The 18,639-nt window shown below is 40.4% G+C and overlaps 1 protein-coding gene across 17 annotated transcripts in view; it reads left to right on the plus strand.

The window, feature by feature from the left end:
* The window catches only part of GPR176 (G protein-coupled receptor 176), a 139,355-nt gene that overhangs the window by 97,790 nt on the left and 22,926 nt on the right, over positions 1 to 18,639 (plus strand). For 5 of the 17 annotated variants that reach the window (XM_084974318.1, XM_084974332.1, XM_084974288.1 and 2 more), the window contains one exon: positions 9,697 to 9,795. The exons of the other annotated variants lie outside the window; for them this stretch is intronic. In XM_084974318.1, the coding sequence (XP_084830444.1) occupies positions 9,740 to 9,795 (56 nt within the window). In that variant the 5' untranslated portion in view covers positions 9,697 to 9,739. The remainder of the gene's footprint in view (positions 1 to 9,696; positions 9,796 to 18,639) is intronic. 17 annotated transcript variants of the gene reach the window in all.

Below are 18,639 nucleotides of genomic sequence, written 5' to 3' on the forward strand. Positions count from 1 at the left end.
ATATTCATGCGGGATTTTGCTTGCAAGTTCTCTCTCTTTCACCTCCACTCCTTCCCTTCTTTCCTTCCTTCTTTCCTTTCCTTTTTGTACTTTATTTGTGAATTGGAAAGTGTTCCTTCATCTTCTATTTATTTTTAAATTAAAGTATAATTAAAAGTTGATTTACAATATTCTGTCAATTTCTGCTATACAGCAAAGTGACCCAGTATACAAATAAGAGATTGTGTAGAATTGCTGTTAAAATTTAAACATATTTTGTTCTTTGATGAACATTCATTTATGTCTTTTTGTTGGATTCACTCTTATTATTATATAGTGTTCCTCTCTGGTAATTTTTGTGGTTGTAATTCTATTTTATATGATATTAATACAGTCACCACTGTTTTTTTCATGATACATATTTTTTCATTCTTCTGCTCTCAACCCATGTATATTATTATATTTTAAATGAGTTTCTTGGAGACAGCATACAGTTGGGTCAAATTTGTTTTATTTTGTTTGCCTATCTCTGTCTTATACTTGGTATATTTGGACTGTTTGCATTTAATGTGTTGATATGTTAGGGCTTAAGTCTGACGTTTTATCTTTTTTTCTCTTTGTTCTCTCACTTTTTTGTTTCTCTTTTCCGACTTTCCTGTGGATTTCTTGATCATTTTTTAGAATTCCATTTTTATTTATCTGTAGTGTTTTTTTGTTTTTTGTTTGTCTTTTTGCCATTTCTTGGGTTGCTCCCACGGCATATGGAGGTTCCCAGGGGTTGAATCAGAGCTGTAACCAACGGCCTACGCCAGAGCCACAGCAACATGGGATCTGAGCCACATCTGCAACCTACACCACAGCTCACGGCAACACTGGATCCTTAACCCACTGAGCAAGGCCAGGGATCGACCCCAAACCTCATGGTTCCTAGTCGGATTCGTTAACCACTGAGCCACAATGGGAACTCCTAAGGTGTTTTTGAATATATCTCTTTGTATAGTTTTTTTGGTGATTGCTCTAGGCATTATATTATATACATATAATATATCACAGTCTACTGGTGCTGTCATTTTGCCAGTTCATGGTATAGAAACTTTCATCTCCTTTACCCTTCCCCATTTGTAATATAATCCTTGTAAATATTTCCTCTGTATACATTTGTACATTTAACACATTAGACATTGTTAAAATTTTGATTTCAACCATCAAACATAATTTAGAAATCTTAAGAGAAGAAAAATGTATTGTATTTTCTTATATTTTTACTGTTTCCTTTTTTTTTTCCTCCAGAAATTCCAAGAGTCCCCCCTTTATCATTTTTTTTAAGTCACTCTTTTAGGGTAGGTCTGCTTACCCTTCATTCTTGAGGGATTTTTTCACTAGATATATGATTTTGGCTTGGCAATTCTTTTCTTTTAGCACTTGGAAGGTGTTGTGCTACTTCTTTCTGGCCTCCATGATTTCTGGTGAAAAATCTGCTATCGTTTGAATTGTTTTTTCACTTTATATACATATATTTTTTGTCCTTTTTTTTTTTTGCTATTTCTTGGGCTGCTCCCACGGCATGTGGAGGTTCCCAGGCTAGGGGTCAAGTCAGAGCTGTAGCCACCAGTCTACACCAGAGCCACAGCAACGCGGGATCCGAGTCGCGTCTGAGACCTACACCACAGCTCACGGCAACGCCGGATCGTTAACCCACTGAGCAAGGGCAGGGACCGAACCCGCAACCTCATGGTTCCTAGTCAGATTCATTAACCACTGTGCCACGATGGGAACTCCCACTTTATATTTTAAATGAGTTTAAATAAGGTTTCATTTTTCTCTTGTTTATCGTTTTCAAGATTTTTGTCCTGGGAGTTCCTGTCATGGCTCAGTGGAAACGAGTCTTACTAGCATCCATGAGGACACAGGTTTGATCCCTGGCCTTACTCAGTGGGTTAAGGATCTGGCATTTTGGTGAGCTGTGGTGTAGGTTGCAGACTTGGCTCTAGATCCTGAGTTGCTCTAGCTGTGGTGTAGGCCAGTGGCTACAGCTCTGATTTGACCCCTGGTCTGGGAACCTCTGTATGCTGTGGGTGCAGCCCTAAAAAAAAAAAAAAAAGAAAAAAAAAAAGAAAAGATTTTTGTCCCCATCTTTAGTTTTCTTTCAGAAATTGACTATGATGTGATGTGTCCTAGTGTGGATTTCCTTGAGAGTATCTTCTTTGGGGTTCACTCTACTCGAATCTATGTATTTTTGTCTTTTGCCAAATCTGGGAAATTTTCAGTCATTATTTCTTCAAGTACTTTTTCAGCTTCACCATCTTTCTCCTCTCCTTCCAGAATTTTAATGACATGAATGTTAGATCTTTTGTTACATAGTTCCACAGATCCCAGAGCCTTGGTTCAACATTTTTTAATCTACTTTCTCAGATGGGTAGTTTCTATTGTTCTATATTCTAGTTCACTGTTTCTTCCCTCTGTCCCCTCTATTATGCTATTGAGGCCATTCATTGAGTTTTTAAATTTTGGTTTATTGACTACTTCAGCTGTAAAATTTCGTTTGGTTCTTCTCTATATCTTCTATTTCTTTTGTGACAGTTTCTATATTATTCTTTGTTTCAAGACTGTTCATAATTGCTTATTGGAGCATTTTTATGATCGTTGCTTTAAAATACTTGTTAAATAATTCTAACATCTGTCACCTTGGTGTTAGCATCTGTTGATTGTCTTTTTCCCTTCAGTTTGAGATTTTCATATTCTTGGTATGATGAGTGCTTTTTCAATAGAAACCTGGATGTTTTGGGAATTATGAGGCCCTAGATCTTAATTATCCCTCTATTTTAGGTGGTGCTTTCTGATTCCATTGATAAGGGAAGTGAGTGCACTGCTTCATTACTGTCAAATGAAGATAGAGGCCCAGGTTCCCCACTTCATCTCCATTGATGCCCAACAGTGGAGATGGGTAAGATATTATCTCTGGCTCCCCAGTAGGCCCCTACTGATACCTCCTGGGTGTGAGAGGTAGAAGTATTATATTACCTCTCCCTATGTGACCTTCGCAGACTGTTTTGGGGCCTTGTCACCACTGATCTGTGGAGAACTTCCTTACTCTCTCCTATGCCTTCCTTCATTACAACGTGGTGAGGTTGGAAGTCTGGGCCTCTCTCAGCATGTGTGGGTGGAGTAACAGTGTTTTCTGTGCTAATTAACTGGAGTAATTGTCTAAAATTTTCTATTTTGTTAGGCTGCCTCCTTTCTAGTCCTTTGGTAGAAAAGAGCAGGCTTTTTGTTTGTTTTGTTTTATTTTTATCTTTGTCCGTTAATGTTTCCAGGTTGCTGACATATTCAGCTTCAAGTCTGGGAAACAGGAGGCAAAATAAAAAACCAGAGAATTCACCACCATATTGTTCTCTGGGTCCCAAGTTTCTGACTTCTCTCTGCTTCTTCTTTCTACTTTTCAGTCTTCTTGGGTTTAGTTTAAATATAGTGTCCAAAGTTTTAAATTATACTTAGAGGGAGGATTGTGCCCTGTGGGCCATGGAGGCTCCCCCATGCCTGTTTTTCCTCCCTCTGCCAGATGCCTCCTGCCTTTTTGTTGACTTCACTTCAGGCACATTGGCCTTTTTAAAATTAATTTTCTCAACAAATATATGTCATATATATATATAAAGCCTCAACTATATTCCATGCACTGGTCAGGCCCAGGGTCTAGGCACAAAGCCCCTGCCTCTTGGGCCTCATGTTGTTTCTGTTCCTGGAACTCCAAGCTTATCCCTGTTCCAAGGACTTGCACTTTCTGGAATGTTCTTTCCCCAGATCCCTCTTATTCACTAAGAGCTCTGCTCACAAGTCTCTTTCTCAGTGACACCCTCCCTTTCTACCTGAAGCAGGGGTTTTCTACTGCTTGGAATCACCTGGGGAGTGTTAAAAAAATCTCCAAGCCAAGGTGAATTCATCCCAGACAGATTAAATCAAGGCCTCTGAGAGAGGCCCAGGCATTAGACTTTCTGAAGCATTCAGGGCATTCCTGTGTATAGCCAAGTTTGAAGCCACTTAAGATGGTCTAGCAGGAGTTCCCATTATGGCTTAGCAGGTTAAGAACCCAACAAAATGTCCCTGAGGATGCAGGTTTGATCCCTGGACTCGCTCAGTGGGTTAAGGATCTGGTGTTGCTGTGAGCTGTGGTGTAGGTCACAGATGCAGCTCAGATCTGGTGTTGCTGTGGCTGTGGCGTAGGCCAGTGGCTGTAGTGCTAGTTCAACTCCTAGCCCCAGCACTTACATATATCACAGGTGAGGCTGTAAAAAGAAAAAAAAAAAAGATGGTCTAACAAGTACCTCCCTTTTTCACTCTATCACTGCTTAGTACTCTCTGAAATTTATCTTTTGTTAACTTGTTAGTTTTTCTCTAACTTCTAGATGTTATCTAGTAGGAAAAGCAAGTTTAAAGTCTGGTGAATGGCACATGCGAATTCTATCAAACATATAAAGAGGAACTGGTGCCCATCATCCTTAAACTCTTTCAAAAGGCTGAAGAAGAAGGAATACTCCCAAAGACATTCTATGATGCAACCATCACCCTAATTCCAAAACCAGACAAATTTACCACCAAAAAAGAAAACTATTGGCAAATATCTTTGATGAATATAGATGCAAAAATTTTCAACAAAATCTTAGCCAACCAAATCCAACAACATATCAAAAAAATCATATACCATGACCAGGTAGGGTTCATGCCAGGTTCACAAGGATGGTTCAACATACACAAATCAATCAACGTCATACACCATATTAACAAAAGAAAAGTAAAAAATCATATGATCATCTCAATAGACGCAGAAAAAGCATTTGACAAAGTCCACCATCCATTCATGATAAAGACCCTTGCCAAAGTGGGTATAGAGGGAACATTCCTGAACATAATCAAAGCCATTTATGATAAACCCACAGCAAATATAATACTCAATGGGAAAAAAGTGAAAGTCTTCTCACCAAATTTGGAACAAGACAGGGATGCCCACTCTCACCACTGCTATTCAACATAGTTTTGGAAGGCCTAGCCACAGCAATTAGACAAACAAAAGAAATAAAAGGCATCCATATAGGAAGACAAGAGATAAAACTGTCACTGTATGCAGACAACATGATACTATACATAGAAAACACTAAGGACTCAACCCAAAAACTACTTGAACTGATTAATAAATTCAGCAAAGTAGCAGGCTATAAGATTAACATTCAGAAGTCAGTTGCATTTCTGTATACTAGCAATGAAATATTAGAAAAGGAATACAAAAATACAATACCATTTAAAATTGTACCTCCCAAAATCAAATACCTCAGAATACACCTGACCAAGGAGGTAAAGGACTTATATGCTGCGAACTATAAAACCATAATCAAAGAAATCAAAGAAGATGGAAAGAAATGGAAAGATAGTCCATGTTCATGGATTGGAAAAATCAATATTGTAAAAACAGCCATACTATCCAAAGCAATGTATAGATTCAATGCAATCCCTATCAAATTACCCATGACATTTTTCACAGAACTAGAATAAACAATCCAAACATTTATATGGAACAACAGAAGACCCGGGATCATCAAAGCAATCCTGAGAAACAAAAACGAAGCAGGAGGCATAACTCTCCCAGACTTAAAAAATGTTACAAAGCTACAGTCATCAAAACAGCATGGTACTGGTATCAAAACAGACAGACAGACCAATGGAACAGAATAGAGAATCCGGAAATAAACCCAGACACCTATGGTCAATTAATCTTTGACAAGGGAGGCAAGAACATAAAATGGGAAAAGGAAAGTCTATTCAGCAAGCATTGCTGGGAAACCTGGACAGCAACATGCAAAGCAATGAAATTAGAACACACCCTCACACCATGCACAAAAATAAACTCAAAATGGCTGAAAGGCTTAAATATAAGACAGGACACCATCAAAATCCTAGAAGAGAACATAGGCAAAACACTCTCTGACATCAACATCATGAATATTTTCTCAGGTCCGTCTCCCAAAGCAATAGAAATTAGAGCAAAAATAAACCAATGGGACCTAATCAAACTGAAAAGCTTTTGCACAGTAAAGGAAGCCCAAAAGAAAACAAAAAGACAATTTACAGAATGGGAGAAAATAGTGTCAAATGATGCAATGGACAAGGGCTTAATCTCTAGAATATATAAGCAACTCATACAACTCAACAGCAAAAAAGCTAATCAACCAATGGAAAAATGGGCAAAAGACCTGAATGGACTGTTCTCCAAGGAAGATATACAGATGGCCAACAAACACTTGAAAAAATGCGCAACATCCTGATTATCACAGAAATGCAAATCAAAACAACCATGAGATACCACCTCACACCATTCCGAATGGCCCTCATTAATAAGTCCACAAATAACAAGTGCTGGAGGGGTTGTGGAGAAAAGGGAACCCTCCTGCACTGTTGGTGGGAATGTAAACTGGTACAACCACTATGGAGAACAGTTTGGAGATACCTTAGAAATCTATACATAGAACTTCCATATGACCCCGCAATCCCACTCTTGGGCATCTATCCGGACAAAGCTCTACTTAAAAGAGACACATGCACCCGCATGTTCATTGCAGCACTATTCACAATAGCCAGGACATGGAAACAATCCAAATGTCCATCGACAGATGATTGGATTAGGAAGAGGTGGTATATATACACAATGGAATACTACTCAGCCATAAAAAAGAATGACATAATGCCATTTGCAGCAACATGGATGGAACTAGAGAATCTCATACTGAGTTAAATAAGTCAGAAAGACAAAGACAAATACCATATGATATCACTTATAACTGGAATCTAACATCCAGCACAAATGAACATCTCCACAGAAAATAAAATCATGGACTTGGAAAATAGACTTGTGGCTGCCTGATGGGAGAGGGAGGGAGTGGGAGGGATCAGGGACTTGGGCTTATCAGACACAACTTAGAATAGATTTACAAGGAGATCCTGCTGAGTAGCATTGAGAACTATGTTTAGATACTCATGTTGCAACAGAACAAAGGGTGGGGGAAAAATGTATACGTGTAAGGATGGCTTGATCCCCTTGCTGTACAGTGGGAAAAAAATAAACTAATAAAAAATAAAAAATAAAAATAAAATCCTAGCTAAATAAATAAATAAATCTGGTGAATGGGAAACTCACTTTCTTCCTTGCAGTAATTGGGTTTTTGCTTCAGATTCTGAAGACTGACACACTTGAGCAAGGACCCCAGGTGACTGGATTGCTCTGAGCACTCTGGTTAGACTTTACATTATGAATTTTCTACTTTTGAAGCAGAACTTTTGGGCCTAGGCCTGATCTTGAGATGGCCTTTCAATGAGTGGTGTCCTAGCCGAGACTAACTCCCTTGGTTTGAGGTCCCCATGGAGTTGCCTCCCTGGTGCTGGTGACACACTTGCTGTGAGGAGCTGGCTGTTGGGGTGTGGTTCAAATTGTGGGAGAGCAGATGGGAAGAGTTCCAGGAGGAACACTCTGCAATCGTCTAGAGATCCAGTTCTGTTTCCAATAACTGGCTTCTGGGAGGAGAATGAGTTGCTTAAATTTGTTCCAAACCAGGTGATGATGATGAGGCTATCTTTGTTGAGTAGGTGCAGGTCGGCATCTAGTGATAAGCTGTGTCCCTTGTTTATAACTGAAGTCATATATTTCATTTAGTTTGCCCTGGGTTTTTCTAGTTTCAGCAGTGGAAGTCCAGGATCCTGCATACTCCCTTTCTCCTGAGAAAACCAGCATGGTTGATCACCCTAGGAGAGTCTGAAGAGTTATCTTAGCACATGTTCTGGTTGGACCTGGAGAGGGAAGAGGTTGAGAGGGCATTGAAGTGGTTTGAGGTCATTTTTGGGCTCTCCAAGTTTGAGTCTTCAAAGCCTTGTACTGTTGAGGGTTTGCTAAGGTATATTCTCCTTAAGGCAGCAAACCAAGGAAAAAGATGGGCACTTTCTGGGGCAGGATCTGTATATCCTATTGATTCTTGCTTCAAATTCTCACCCAATCTTTTTTTTTTTTTTTTTTTTTTTCCAGTCGGGGTGGGTGAGGTGGAGGTGCTGCCATTGGGTTACTAGGACCAGTTTGAAAGAACATTCCTTGATCTATGTTCATTGTCCCCTTTGTCTGACCCTGTGTATGGTAGAACCATGAGTACTGCCTAGTTGTGATTTGGATACTTAAGTAGGTATAAATCTAAACTGATAGTATATAGAGCAGGTTGAGGTGAAACACATTTTATGGCAGTGTTTCCCAGAGTGTGGTCTGAAACTACCTTTTCAAGATCACCTGGGGAGGCTTATTAAATAGATTCCTAAGCTCAGCCCCAGAGACTATGAATCAGTAGGTTTGGTGATGGGACCAGGAAACTGTATTTTTATAAGCACCGCATATTGTATTCATGAATTGTGACATTAGAGGACCAATCTTCTGTTCTGTTATTATTTAGGTGCTGTCCAGAGGTTATTGGGGGAAATCTGCACCTGATTTTGCTCTTTGTAGGAGGGGCCATAAAAAATATTTGGGACTTTGAATGGCTTTTTATTATATATTATCATTCTGTTAATTGTGTGGTATTAGGATTTGGGTGAAAAAAGAACATTAGTAGCAATCCTCCTGACACTTTACTGATGCTATTATTTCTGCTTTCAGCAGTGGAAAGAGAGAGAATTTCAGTGGAAAGTGACAGAATAATATCTTCTTAGCAGTTTAACAGCTTTTGCTCTCTACTTTCCAGGCCTCCCCTAGGATTGAAGGGAAAATTAAATGAAGGAAATGAGTCAAAATCATATAGAAAAGATAATAGCACTGACTACCCTATGTTCTGAAACTGGGCTAAATGCCCAGATCTTTAAGCTGTTTTTTGTTGAAGTCAGCATTTTTTTCCTCCTGTTAATTGCACTTGCTGCCATCAGATGTCTGGTGTTTTTAAAATCATATCTATTCTAGAAAGAGATTTATTGCATTTCAAATCCAGATGACATCTTAGCTGGGAATTTGGCTTTTTTCCAACCTCAGGCAGAGCTATGCTTATATAATAATCTTTTTCACAGGCCAAAAGTGCTATTGCTCTGTCAGTCAGCTGGTATGTTCAAATTCCAGATGTGGGCCAACTTGAAAAATGTGATTTTGGGAGTGGCTGTTTAATTCACTGTAACTGGGCCTGATCAGGAGCTGTTTCAGTTGATGGCAGCTTTCATGGTGGTGGTGGTGTATGGGGTGAGATTGGTGTATGGGATGGGAGTGGCTGGATAATTTAACTCAGGATTAAATAGAATACATAGGTCCATCTAACAATGGCCCAAACTAAGGATAATAAAAATAATGATTTAGAAGTATAATTTTTTTCTTGTTTATAAATTACTTTATAAATACATACAAGTGAGTGTTTTGTGCTGGTTTTTGTCCCCTACTTGCAGGGCACCAGCCCTCTTCAGATTCAAATGGGGCATTTCACATAGACTCTCGTAAGTCTGGATGTCTGTGTTATGGCCACATTTTTTATTTCCTTTTCAACCATCGGCTTCTGATTCCACATCTGATGATGCCTCCCTCATTTAAATTGCATCTCCTCCATACTTTGTGCTAGGCAGAGATTAACTCCTTCTTCCCCCAAGTTCCCCAAATTTGCTTCTTTTCGTTGAAGGCTCTGGCTAAAAGTCTCATAAAGTCTCTGAATTTTTCTTTCTTTGCAGGGAGCCAAGAAGATGCAGGGACTCAAAAAAAGGACCTTGCCTAATGGCAGAAAAACCTAAAGGCAGGTTCCTAACCAAGGAAGGGAGCTCACCTGAATGGTACATGCCGAAGGGGGGCTTCTGGTCAGGCTGAGACCTGCCAGTATGGTGCAAGCCAAGGGCAGGCCTCAGGTTACACAGCTCTAATTTTGATGTTGATGGGGAAGAATTGGGGCTTTCCTGGGAAAACAATTTCCATGTTTGCAACGGAGAACATGGATTGTTTCCCGGGTGACCTAGTTTTTCCTGTTGTTTTATTTGCTATTTAGTTTTCCTCAGTCTTTCCTGATTATTTGCTTATTATTCTTATTTTCCATTCTTATTTTCCTGTGGTGATTTAACAAAATTACAACAATAATATAATAAAAATTTCATCCTGAAGGACTTTCCCCTATTTAAATCCAACTTAATTAAAACGTAGTGTTTGTCTACTAACTAGTTATAACGTAAACTTTAGAGTTGGGATTTTAATGAGGTTCATAGAAGTTAGACATATATTATTCATGAACAAAAGACACCTAGCTATGAGTTATAGAAGCTTTTAAGTGATAGCTAGTTAAGTTGGTTTATATTTTCTTATACTGTCTCCCTGATGTAACACTTTAAAGATAAGCACTAGTCTAAAAACAAGATTTGTTATGTCTGTGACCTCTTCAACTTGTGGAGACTGACTGGCCATGGGACGATTTGTACTGAGTCTTCTCCTTTCCACATGATGTATGTACCTAATTGCCCTTAAATTGTACTCACTAAATTTAGTTAAAACAAAGATCTTAGAACATGATGTATAGCTGCTATACCATGTAAAAGTTAACCAATGTACTTTTAACCCTATATGATGTAATCTGTAGTTAGAAACTGTCTATATAATCAACCACTTATGCCAATAAAATTTGAACAGTCCAGCACCCTGAAAGAAGGGACAAAGAGGCTGTCTCCATTGCAAAAGCCGACACGCATCCCTCTCCTTTGGGAAAAGTGTACATTCCCTGGCTGCCGGAGCTGGCCTCCAACATTTCTTGAACAAAGGGTGTTGGGGAGGGGCTATAGGACTAGAGTCCTAATACAGAGTGGTGCAAAGTCCTATATTATATGATGAGTTAGGAGCACTGTATTTCAATGAGATGATAAGAGAGTGAATTTACACATAGCAATGCAAAAGATAACACGGAGAGGTAAAAATAGCTTGCCCTTATGAAATGAATAAGCTGTTTGCTGAACTATGAAAGGAAGAGACAGAGAATGTACTTTTACTATAACATCTGGAATGGTAGTGGAAAAGGGGCTTTCCCTGTGTGTGTATAGGTGAGAGAGAGAGAGAGAGGATATCTTCAAAGCAAAACATGGTTAATTGCCATGGTTAATTGCTGCCCTGCTTTGTGGCTTCCCGGGGGAGAGGAGGCTCATCTCAGTGAGGGAGCAATGTCAGATTCCTCTGGTGCATGGAATTGAGGCCCATGTCTGAGATGCCAGACACATTCCTCTGCGAGCTGTTTTTATGTTCTGACTTATTTGAAAGACCACATTCCCTGCAAAATAGTCACCAAAGGCAATCTTTAAGGCAAATATAATTCAGTACATATTGAGACTCCTCATTTCTGTGCCCCACACCTTCAGGCACACACTGACCCTTTTTTGTCTTTTTATTTTATTTTAAAATTTTATTTCTTTATTTATGGCCACAACTGCAGCAGGAACTACAGTTCCCAAGCTAGGGGTCAAATCAGAGCTGCAGCTGTGCCACAGCCATAGCAACATCATATCCAAGCAGCATCTGTGACCTATGCTACAGCTTGCGGCAATGCTGGATCCTTAACCCACTGAACCAGACCAGGGATCAAACCTGCATCCTCAGAGACAACGATGGTTCTTTAACCCACAGAGCCACAACAGGAACTCCTGTCTTTTTCGTTAACAGCTTTTTTGAGATACAGTTCAGTTACATGACAATTCCCTTTTTTTAGAGTGATTAAATTAAAATTTAATAATTTTTAGCACATTCACAGAGGTGTGAAACCATCACCATAATCAGTTTTTTTGTTTGTTTGTTTGTTTTTGTCATTTCTAGGGCTGCTCCTACAGCAGATGGATGTTCCCAGGCTAGGGGTCTAATCGGAGCTGTAGCCACCGGCCTACGCCACAGCCACAGCAACTCGGGATCCGAGCTGCATCTGCAACCTACACCACAGCTCATGGCAATGCCAGATCGTTAACCCACTGAGCAAGCCCAGGGATTGAACCTGCAACCTCACGGTTCCTAGTCGGATTTGTTAACCACTGAGCCATGTCGGGAACTCCCCACCATAATCAGTTTTAAAACAGTTTCATCATGCCAGAAAAGAAACCCCACATCCATTAGTAGTCATTCCCCATTTCCTCCTTACTCCCCAGCCCTAGGCAACTGTGAATCTATTTTCTGTCTCTAAGAACTTGCCTATTCTGGACATTTCATACAAATGGACACATATAACATATGTTCCTTTGTGACTGGCTTGTAAACTTTTTTAATTTTTTTTTTTTTTTTTTTGGCTGCCTGGGGGCACATAGAGTTCCTGGGCCAGGTATCAGATCTGAGCCACAGTTGCAATCTAAGCTACAGCTGCAGTAACACCGGATCTTCCTGTGCCAGGCCAGGAATGGAACCCATGTCCCAATGCTCCCAAGATGCTACCAATCCTGTTGTGCCGTGGTGGAAACTCCAGCATATGATGGAGTTCATGCATTTTGTAGCACGTATCAGGACTTCATTCCTTTTTACGCCCACATAATATTCCATTTTATGAATATTCCACTTTATCTTTGCCTTTTCTTTTCTTTTTTCTTTTGTGTCTTTGCCTGTTGATGAACATTTGTGTTGTTTCTACCTTGGGGTTTATGAACAGTGCGGCTACAAACATTTTTGTACACGTTTTTGTGTGACCTGTGTTTTCATTTCTCTTGGTGTACATTCAGGAGTAGAATTGCAGGATGTGGTAGGCAACAGAATACGTCTCTGCTCAGAGAGAAAATATGGAGACTGGAAAGTGGGCCAGCTTGGTCCTTGAGGGAGATTAAACAAGTCTGCACATTGGAGCTACAAAACCAGGTTGCCATGTTTTCAGGTGAGGTAGGGACAGTGCTAATAAAACTAAAGCCATACATGGATACATATTATGACAGGAAAAGTAGTCTAAACAGATTTCATCATATAAGTCTTGCTTAAGTAGCTAGTCTCATTTTAATTTTTGACCAGAACCTGTCAAACAACTTATGCTCTTAAGTCCCTTATGGGTGTGTCCTAAACTCATTCTTCTATCCCAGGGTGAGTTATTTTTCCCCCGCAGAAACCTAAATTCATTCTTCCATCCCAGGGTGAGTTACTTTTCCCTGCAGAAACCTGCAACCTCACTCTACAGAGCTTTCCTAGATTCTGTCCCAGAGCATTGGTTATGCTTGTAAACTCCTTGTTTCCTGCACACACGTCTCACCTGGAACTTTGGCATTCTTTCTGGTCTCATAGTTTCCTTACTCGAGCCAAGGTTTTTCATAGATCGATCCCACCAGAGTTGGGACATTTCCAGGAACACATATTTTGTTCTTGTTTTCAGCATCCAGGGTTGCAGTGTGAGGTGTTATCTCTTTCTATGGAGGCAGTGTGGTATACTGTTTTTGTCCTAGACTTTGGAGTCTGACTGCCTGGGGCTAAATTTCAGCTCTACTACTTCTTATTTCTATAAACTTGGGCAAAGCACTTAACCACTCAGTACCTTAGTTTCCTTACCTGTATAATGGGGTTAAATAGTCCCTATCTCGTGGGATCATAGAGTGCACAAGATGCATGTAAAGCCTTAGGCATTAAGCACCCACTAAAGGATGGCCCACAGATGGTGACGAGGGAGTGGCAGGAGGCGGGGGAGGCAGTTTTGCTATATATGCATCTAGGCTGCAGTGCCTCTGCCCTCAGTTTCTCAGGGTGGAAGCAGTGATTTGTTAGCCCATGGGGCCTGCCAATGTCTCCTTAAACTTCTTATTGATTCTCCTGGTTCTTTATAACAAGGGCAGGCATTTTCATTTTATTGGAGCTGAGGAAAATCACACTTTTATGATTACTTCTCCTGTTCCCCAAGTTGATTGCAAGAAACCATGTCTGGCACCTTTGATGCCTACTACTCAGCTGATGCTAGGTCTGCAGCTCCCTGGATGCCCCTCACGGTCACTGTCAGCTGCCCTTCCAGCTGGCAGAGGGCCGACTTGGAGCTGGCACTCACCCCCAGGAAACCAGGAAGGAAACCTGAGTGGCTTTGTAAGTTGCACTGGCCTCAGACAAAGGCCAGAAATGCTGGCCCAACCACCTCTCCACTCTGTCTTTCCCTCAGTGTCGGCGAGATGCACAACTGTCAGGCCAGGAGCTTTGTCCCTGTCTTCCTCATATAGGCCCCTCAGTCTGCTGTCACTGCTGGAAAGTGAGCAAAACATGATCTCCCCAGGTGGCAAGGGCCAAAAGCCAATTTCAGAAATATCTGTATTTTAACAATAGATTTTTGGAAATAGAAAAATTAACCCCTAACAGTGACATTTTCAGTATTATACCAGGCTGGTTAGAAATAGAGAGGAGTGTGTGTATACAAACATGTTTTTTCCTTTCACTTTTTTTTTTTTTTTAAATCTTGAAGTATAGCTTATTTACAATATTGTGTTAATTTCTGCTCTACAGAAAAGTGACAGTGTGTATACACACACACACACACACACACACACACACACACATACACTTTTCCGTGTTCTTTTCCATTATGGCTTATCGTAGGATATTGCATATAGTTCTCTGCACTATTCAGTGGGACCTTGGTGTTTGTCCAACCTATACATAATAGTTTGCATCTGCTAATCCCAATCTCCCAATTCATCCCTCCCTCATTCCGCCTCCTCCTTTCAATTTTTTAGTTTAGAAACAAGTTACACACATTTATTATGCCATCCCCCAATTCCACTTTGTTTGAGATAATCAATGTTGAAAAACTGGGACGTATCTTTCCACATATTTCTCTGTGTTCCTGTAGGAACATGCCAGCTTATCCTAATGACGGGCATTCAGATTGTTTTCAACTTGGGAGTCAGAGCCAACAATCCATCGGCACATACATATACCTTCAGCTGAATGTACAGTCTTATATATTGATCTTTTATTTATAAGATAGTTTCACAAAAGTAGGACTGCCCAAGGTGTGTGCATTTAACAGACACTGCCAGCTTACTTTCCATTCACCATAGCCATCTACCTGCCCACCAAAAGCAGATGAAGATGTTTTTATTCCCATACCCTTTAATACTTGATCTTATAAATTTCATTTTATTCTTGCCAACCGATGGTGAGAAATGCTTTCTCCTATTTAATTTGCACTTTTGCCATTCCCTGAGGATACGCTCTGTCAGTAGTCAGGGTTCTTTCTTGGAGGCTGACCCTGCTAGCACAGTTGCAACTGCTTTCAGGCCTCCACTGGTTTCACTTTCCTTCAGGCAAGAGCAGAAGCTTTTTTTTTTTTTTTTTTTTTGTCTTTTCTAGGGCTGCACCCATGGCATATGGAGGTTCCCAGGCTAGGGGCCTAATTGGAGCTGTAGCCGCCAGCCTACACCACAGCCACAGCAATGCTAGATCCGAGCCATGTCTGTGATCTATACCACAGCTCACAGCAACACGGGATCCTTAACCCACCGAGCGAGGCCAGGGATTGAACCCACAACGTCATGGTTCTTAGTCAAATTAGTTAACCACTGAACCACAACAGGAACTCCAGAAGCAACTTTAATGAGCATGATGGATTTTAATCATAGAAGCTGATGTGCACTGTATGAATTTAAAACCATCAAAGAGATGGATTTCATTTGGAAAGGTTACAGGAACAAGAAAAAAACGGATAACGTGTATGCACAGATACTGTGGGTGTCCTGGCTTTGCAACAGCTCTGCAGTGGTCACCCCCTGGGTGTGCTACCTTGTTTTACCCTGCTCTCTGCAGGACCTGTAGACACCCCCTGCAGGAAAGATGGTCCTTCCAGTGACCAGCATGTTGGGCTTAGAGGAGCATGGGGAGAGCTAGGGACTCCCAGAGTCCAGCAGCTTCTGAGCCTTTCTCCCACCCTCCCTGCTAAAACTAGGTCTATATTCCTGTGTGGTTTTCCTTTACTGAGGTTTTTCTAGCTCTCAAGCATCCCTGGGTCCTATCTTTACTCCAGCTCTGGAAACTTTCTCCAGAAGTGTACTTCCTTTCAGTGTCCTTTGCTAAATAGTAAATGAATTTTTCTAGAAGCAACTTCCCATTTCTCCTTCAGGCCGGCACCCTTAATTTCCTTACTTCCTGCTCTGGCTTTCTCAAATCAGATGTTTCTTGGATCAGAGTTGTACTACAATCCTGAGGATTTATTTGTTGTGGGTTGTAGCTCTGAGGCATAAGGTTTCTTTTTCCCTCTCCTGCCAATCTGTCCTCCTCATCTGGCATGCTGTGAAGGAAGCACCTCAGTGGAGTGCTTTCCCCCATAGAAGCGGTGTATGTGATCTGGGAGACCAAGCATGACGTATGAGGATCTGCCTGACCCAAGCAGGTCTGTTACTGAGTTTACGGTGGACCAGAGCAGTTTGCAACCCCAAACTGGCTTGACTGCTTTCCAGAAATGTTACAGGAATCCATTCTGAAAAGTACACGCCCCGCAAATGATGCCTCATCCATGAAACTTAGGGCACTAGGCTCAGGGAATAATCCTTCTGGGTCTTCTCACTCATTGATTGGCAAATCAATGAGAACTTATAGCTCCTGCTATGGGCAGAAATTTTGAAGGAAAAGTTCTATACTGATTGCTAGTGGAAATGAGAAATCAATGCCCCAAAAATATAAGCACAAGAAAATAAGCATAAATTTACAATATTTATTATAATATTATTTGTAATGGCAAAAGCCCATGAACAAAGTGAATGCCCATTTGGAGGGCAAAAGGTGAATAATAAACTGTGATATATTCACACCATGCAACGGGAAATTTTCCACTATATATTGCATATATATGTATATATATATATAATAAAGTTCTATGTTTACAAAAGAAATAATGACAAACTACCATATATATCTGCAAATACAGTGTGTATGTTTAAATGTGATTAAAGAGTGAGAACGGAGAAAGGTGTGTTTACATAGGTTACTTGAGAAGATTATATCCATAAGAAAGAACAGTATGTGCAAATAGTATACCATTTACATAAAATTATGTTTATACACATAAAGAGATGCATTAAAAGATGACCAGGAGTTCCCTGGTGGCACAGGAGGTTAAGGATCTGGTGTTGTCATTGCTGTGGCATGGGTTCAGTCCTTGGCTTAGGAACTTTCTGCATGCCATGGGTATGGCAAAAAAATAAAATAAAAATGTGATGACCAGAATATTAATTATGTTTATCTTAAGGTGCCAGAATTCAGGTGGTTTTTCTTTCTTCATATACTTTTATGAACTATTTGAATTTAAAACAGTGGTCGCATGTTAATTAAAAAAAAAAAACCACTTAGAAATGAACTAAAGCTTTTTCAATTGTGAAAAAACGGAGAGTAGAGGAAGGAAATGCTGAGCTTGAGATGAGTAGCCAGAATCTGACTTCTGGGCTCTTCTCAAACTTGGGATCCAAATAGGATCCTATATAGCCAGTAAGCATAGAGCTAGTGGGATATACTCCCCCATGTTCATTCATTTTTCCATTTTTTTTCAATCAACAAATATATAATTAGCATTCAGGATTACCAGGTACTGTTCTAAGCATTGAGGTTAAAGTGGTAGAAATATCAGATGCAGTTGATCTCTGCCTTCATAAAATGTATGGTTTAATGGAGATTGGCACATATGGTTAACGAATTCCCACTATAGTAAGTGCTCCAAACAACAAGGAATTCTTATGATGAGAAATACCAGGAGGATCAGTTTTGGATTAGGGATGGTGTGTGAGGGAAGATTTCTTTGAAGATCTGAAAAAGGAGGTAAAATTAGAGAAGATGGAGTAGAGGGCAGAAGAAACAGTTGCATGAATGTCTCCAGTCAGAGAAGAGTTTTGAAGTTTTAGGGAGTCAAGGGAAGGTCCACAGGGACTGCTGCACCCGCTTGTCCATAGACTTACTCTAGAGGGTACTGTTGACACTCAGAGTCATCAACTTGTGTCTATTACAATCACAGATGGCAGTGAAGGGGCAGCTTTTCTAATTCTCACAGGAACCAGTGGTGGGCAGCCTAGGCTTTTGGATTTGTCTTTATGAACAATGGGAAAGCAATAGAAGTTTCCAAGAAGGTGTGTGATGTGATGCTCCTAATTGCTTATAAAATGATCATCTTGAGATGGATAATACTGGAGGAGGGGGAGATATGGGGAAGAAGATCAAAAGTTAATTTTGAACATGTTAAGTTGGAATACTCATGAAAGTCCTAAGTGTAGATGTTGGGTGGGTATATAGATGTCTGGGTCTAGGGCAAAAACAATAGGTGAGGTGGCACAATAAACCTGGAAGCCGCTAAAATGTAGAAAAGAAGTTCAGTAGTCTGAAATAATCTGGAGGGGAAGAAAGCCTGAGAAGGGCCGAGATTGAGCCCTAATATAAGAGGAGAAGTCAGCACAAGATAATGAGAAGTGGCCAAAGTATTAGAAGGAAAGCCAAAAGAGTGTACTCTGGATTTAAGTGTGACTGGAAGTTCCTAGTGGCCAACTGGGAACAGAACCAAGGTCTTTGAGTCATCTGGTTAAGGTCATCCATTAGGTCCAGGTAGATACTGCCAGCACCAGGCCCTCACTGCCATCCCACATCTCTCGTCTGTTGAATTAGTGACTGACATACCTTAATTTTGGCTTTTACCATCTTTCAAATAGCCACTTATCAGAGCAAATCAGGGAAAATCA

The sequence above is a fragment of the Sus scrofa genome, chromosome 1, assembly GCF_054392235.1.
Source record: "Sus scrofa isolate SSC_HxYL_T2T_F1_AM1 chromosome 1, Sscrofa_HxYL_maternal_Yorkshire_Landrace_v2.0, whole genome shotgun sequence".
Lineage (NCBI taxonomy): Eukaryota > Metazoa > Chordata > Mammalia > Artiodactyla > Suidae > Sus > Sus scrofa.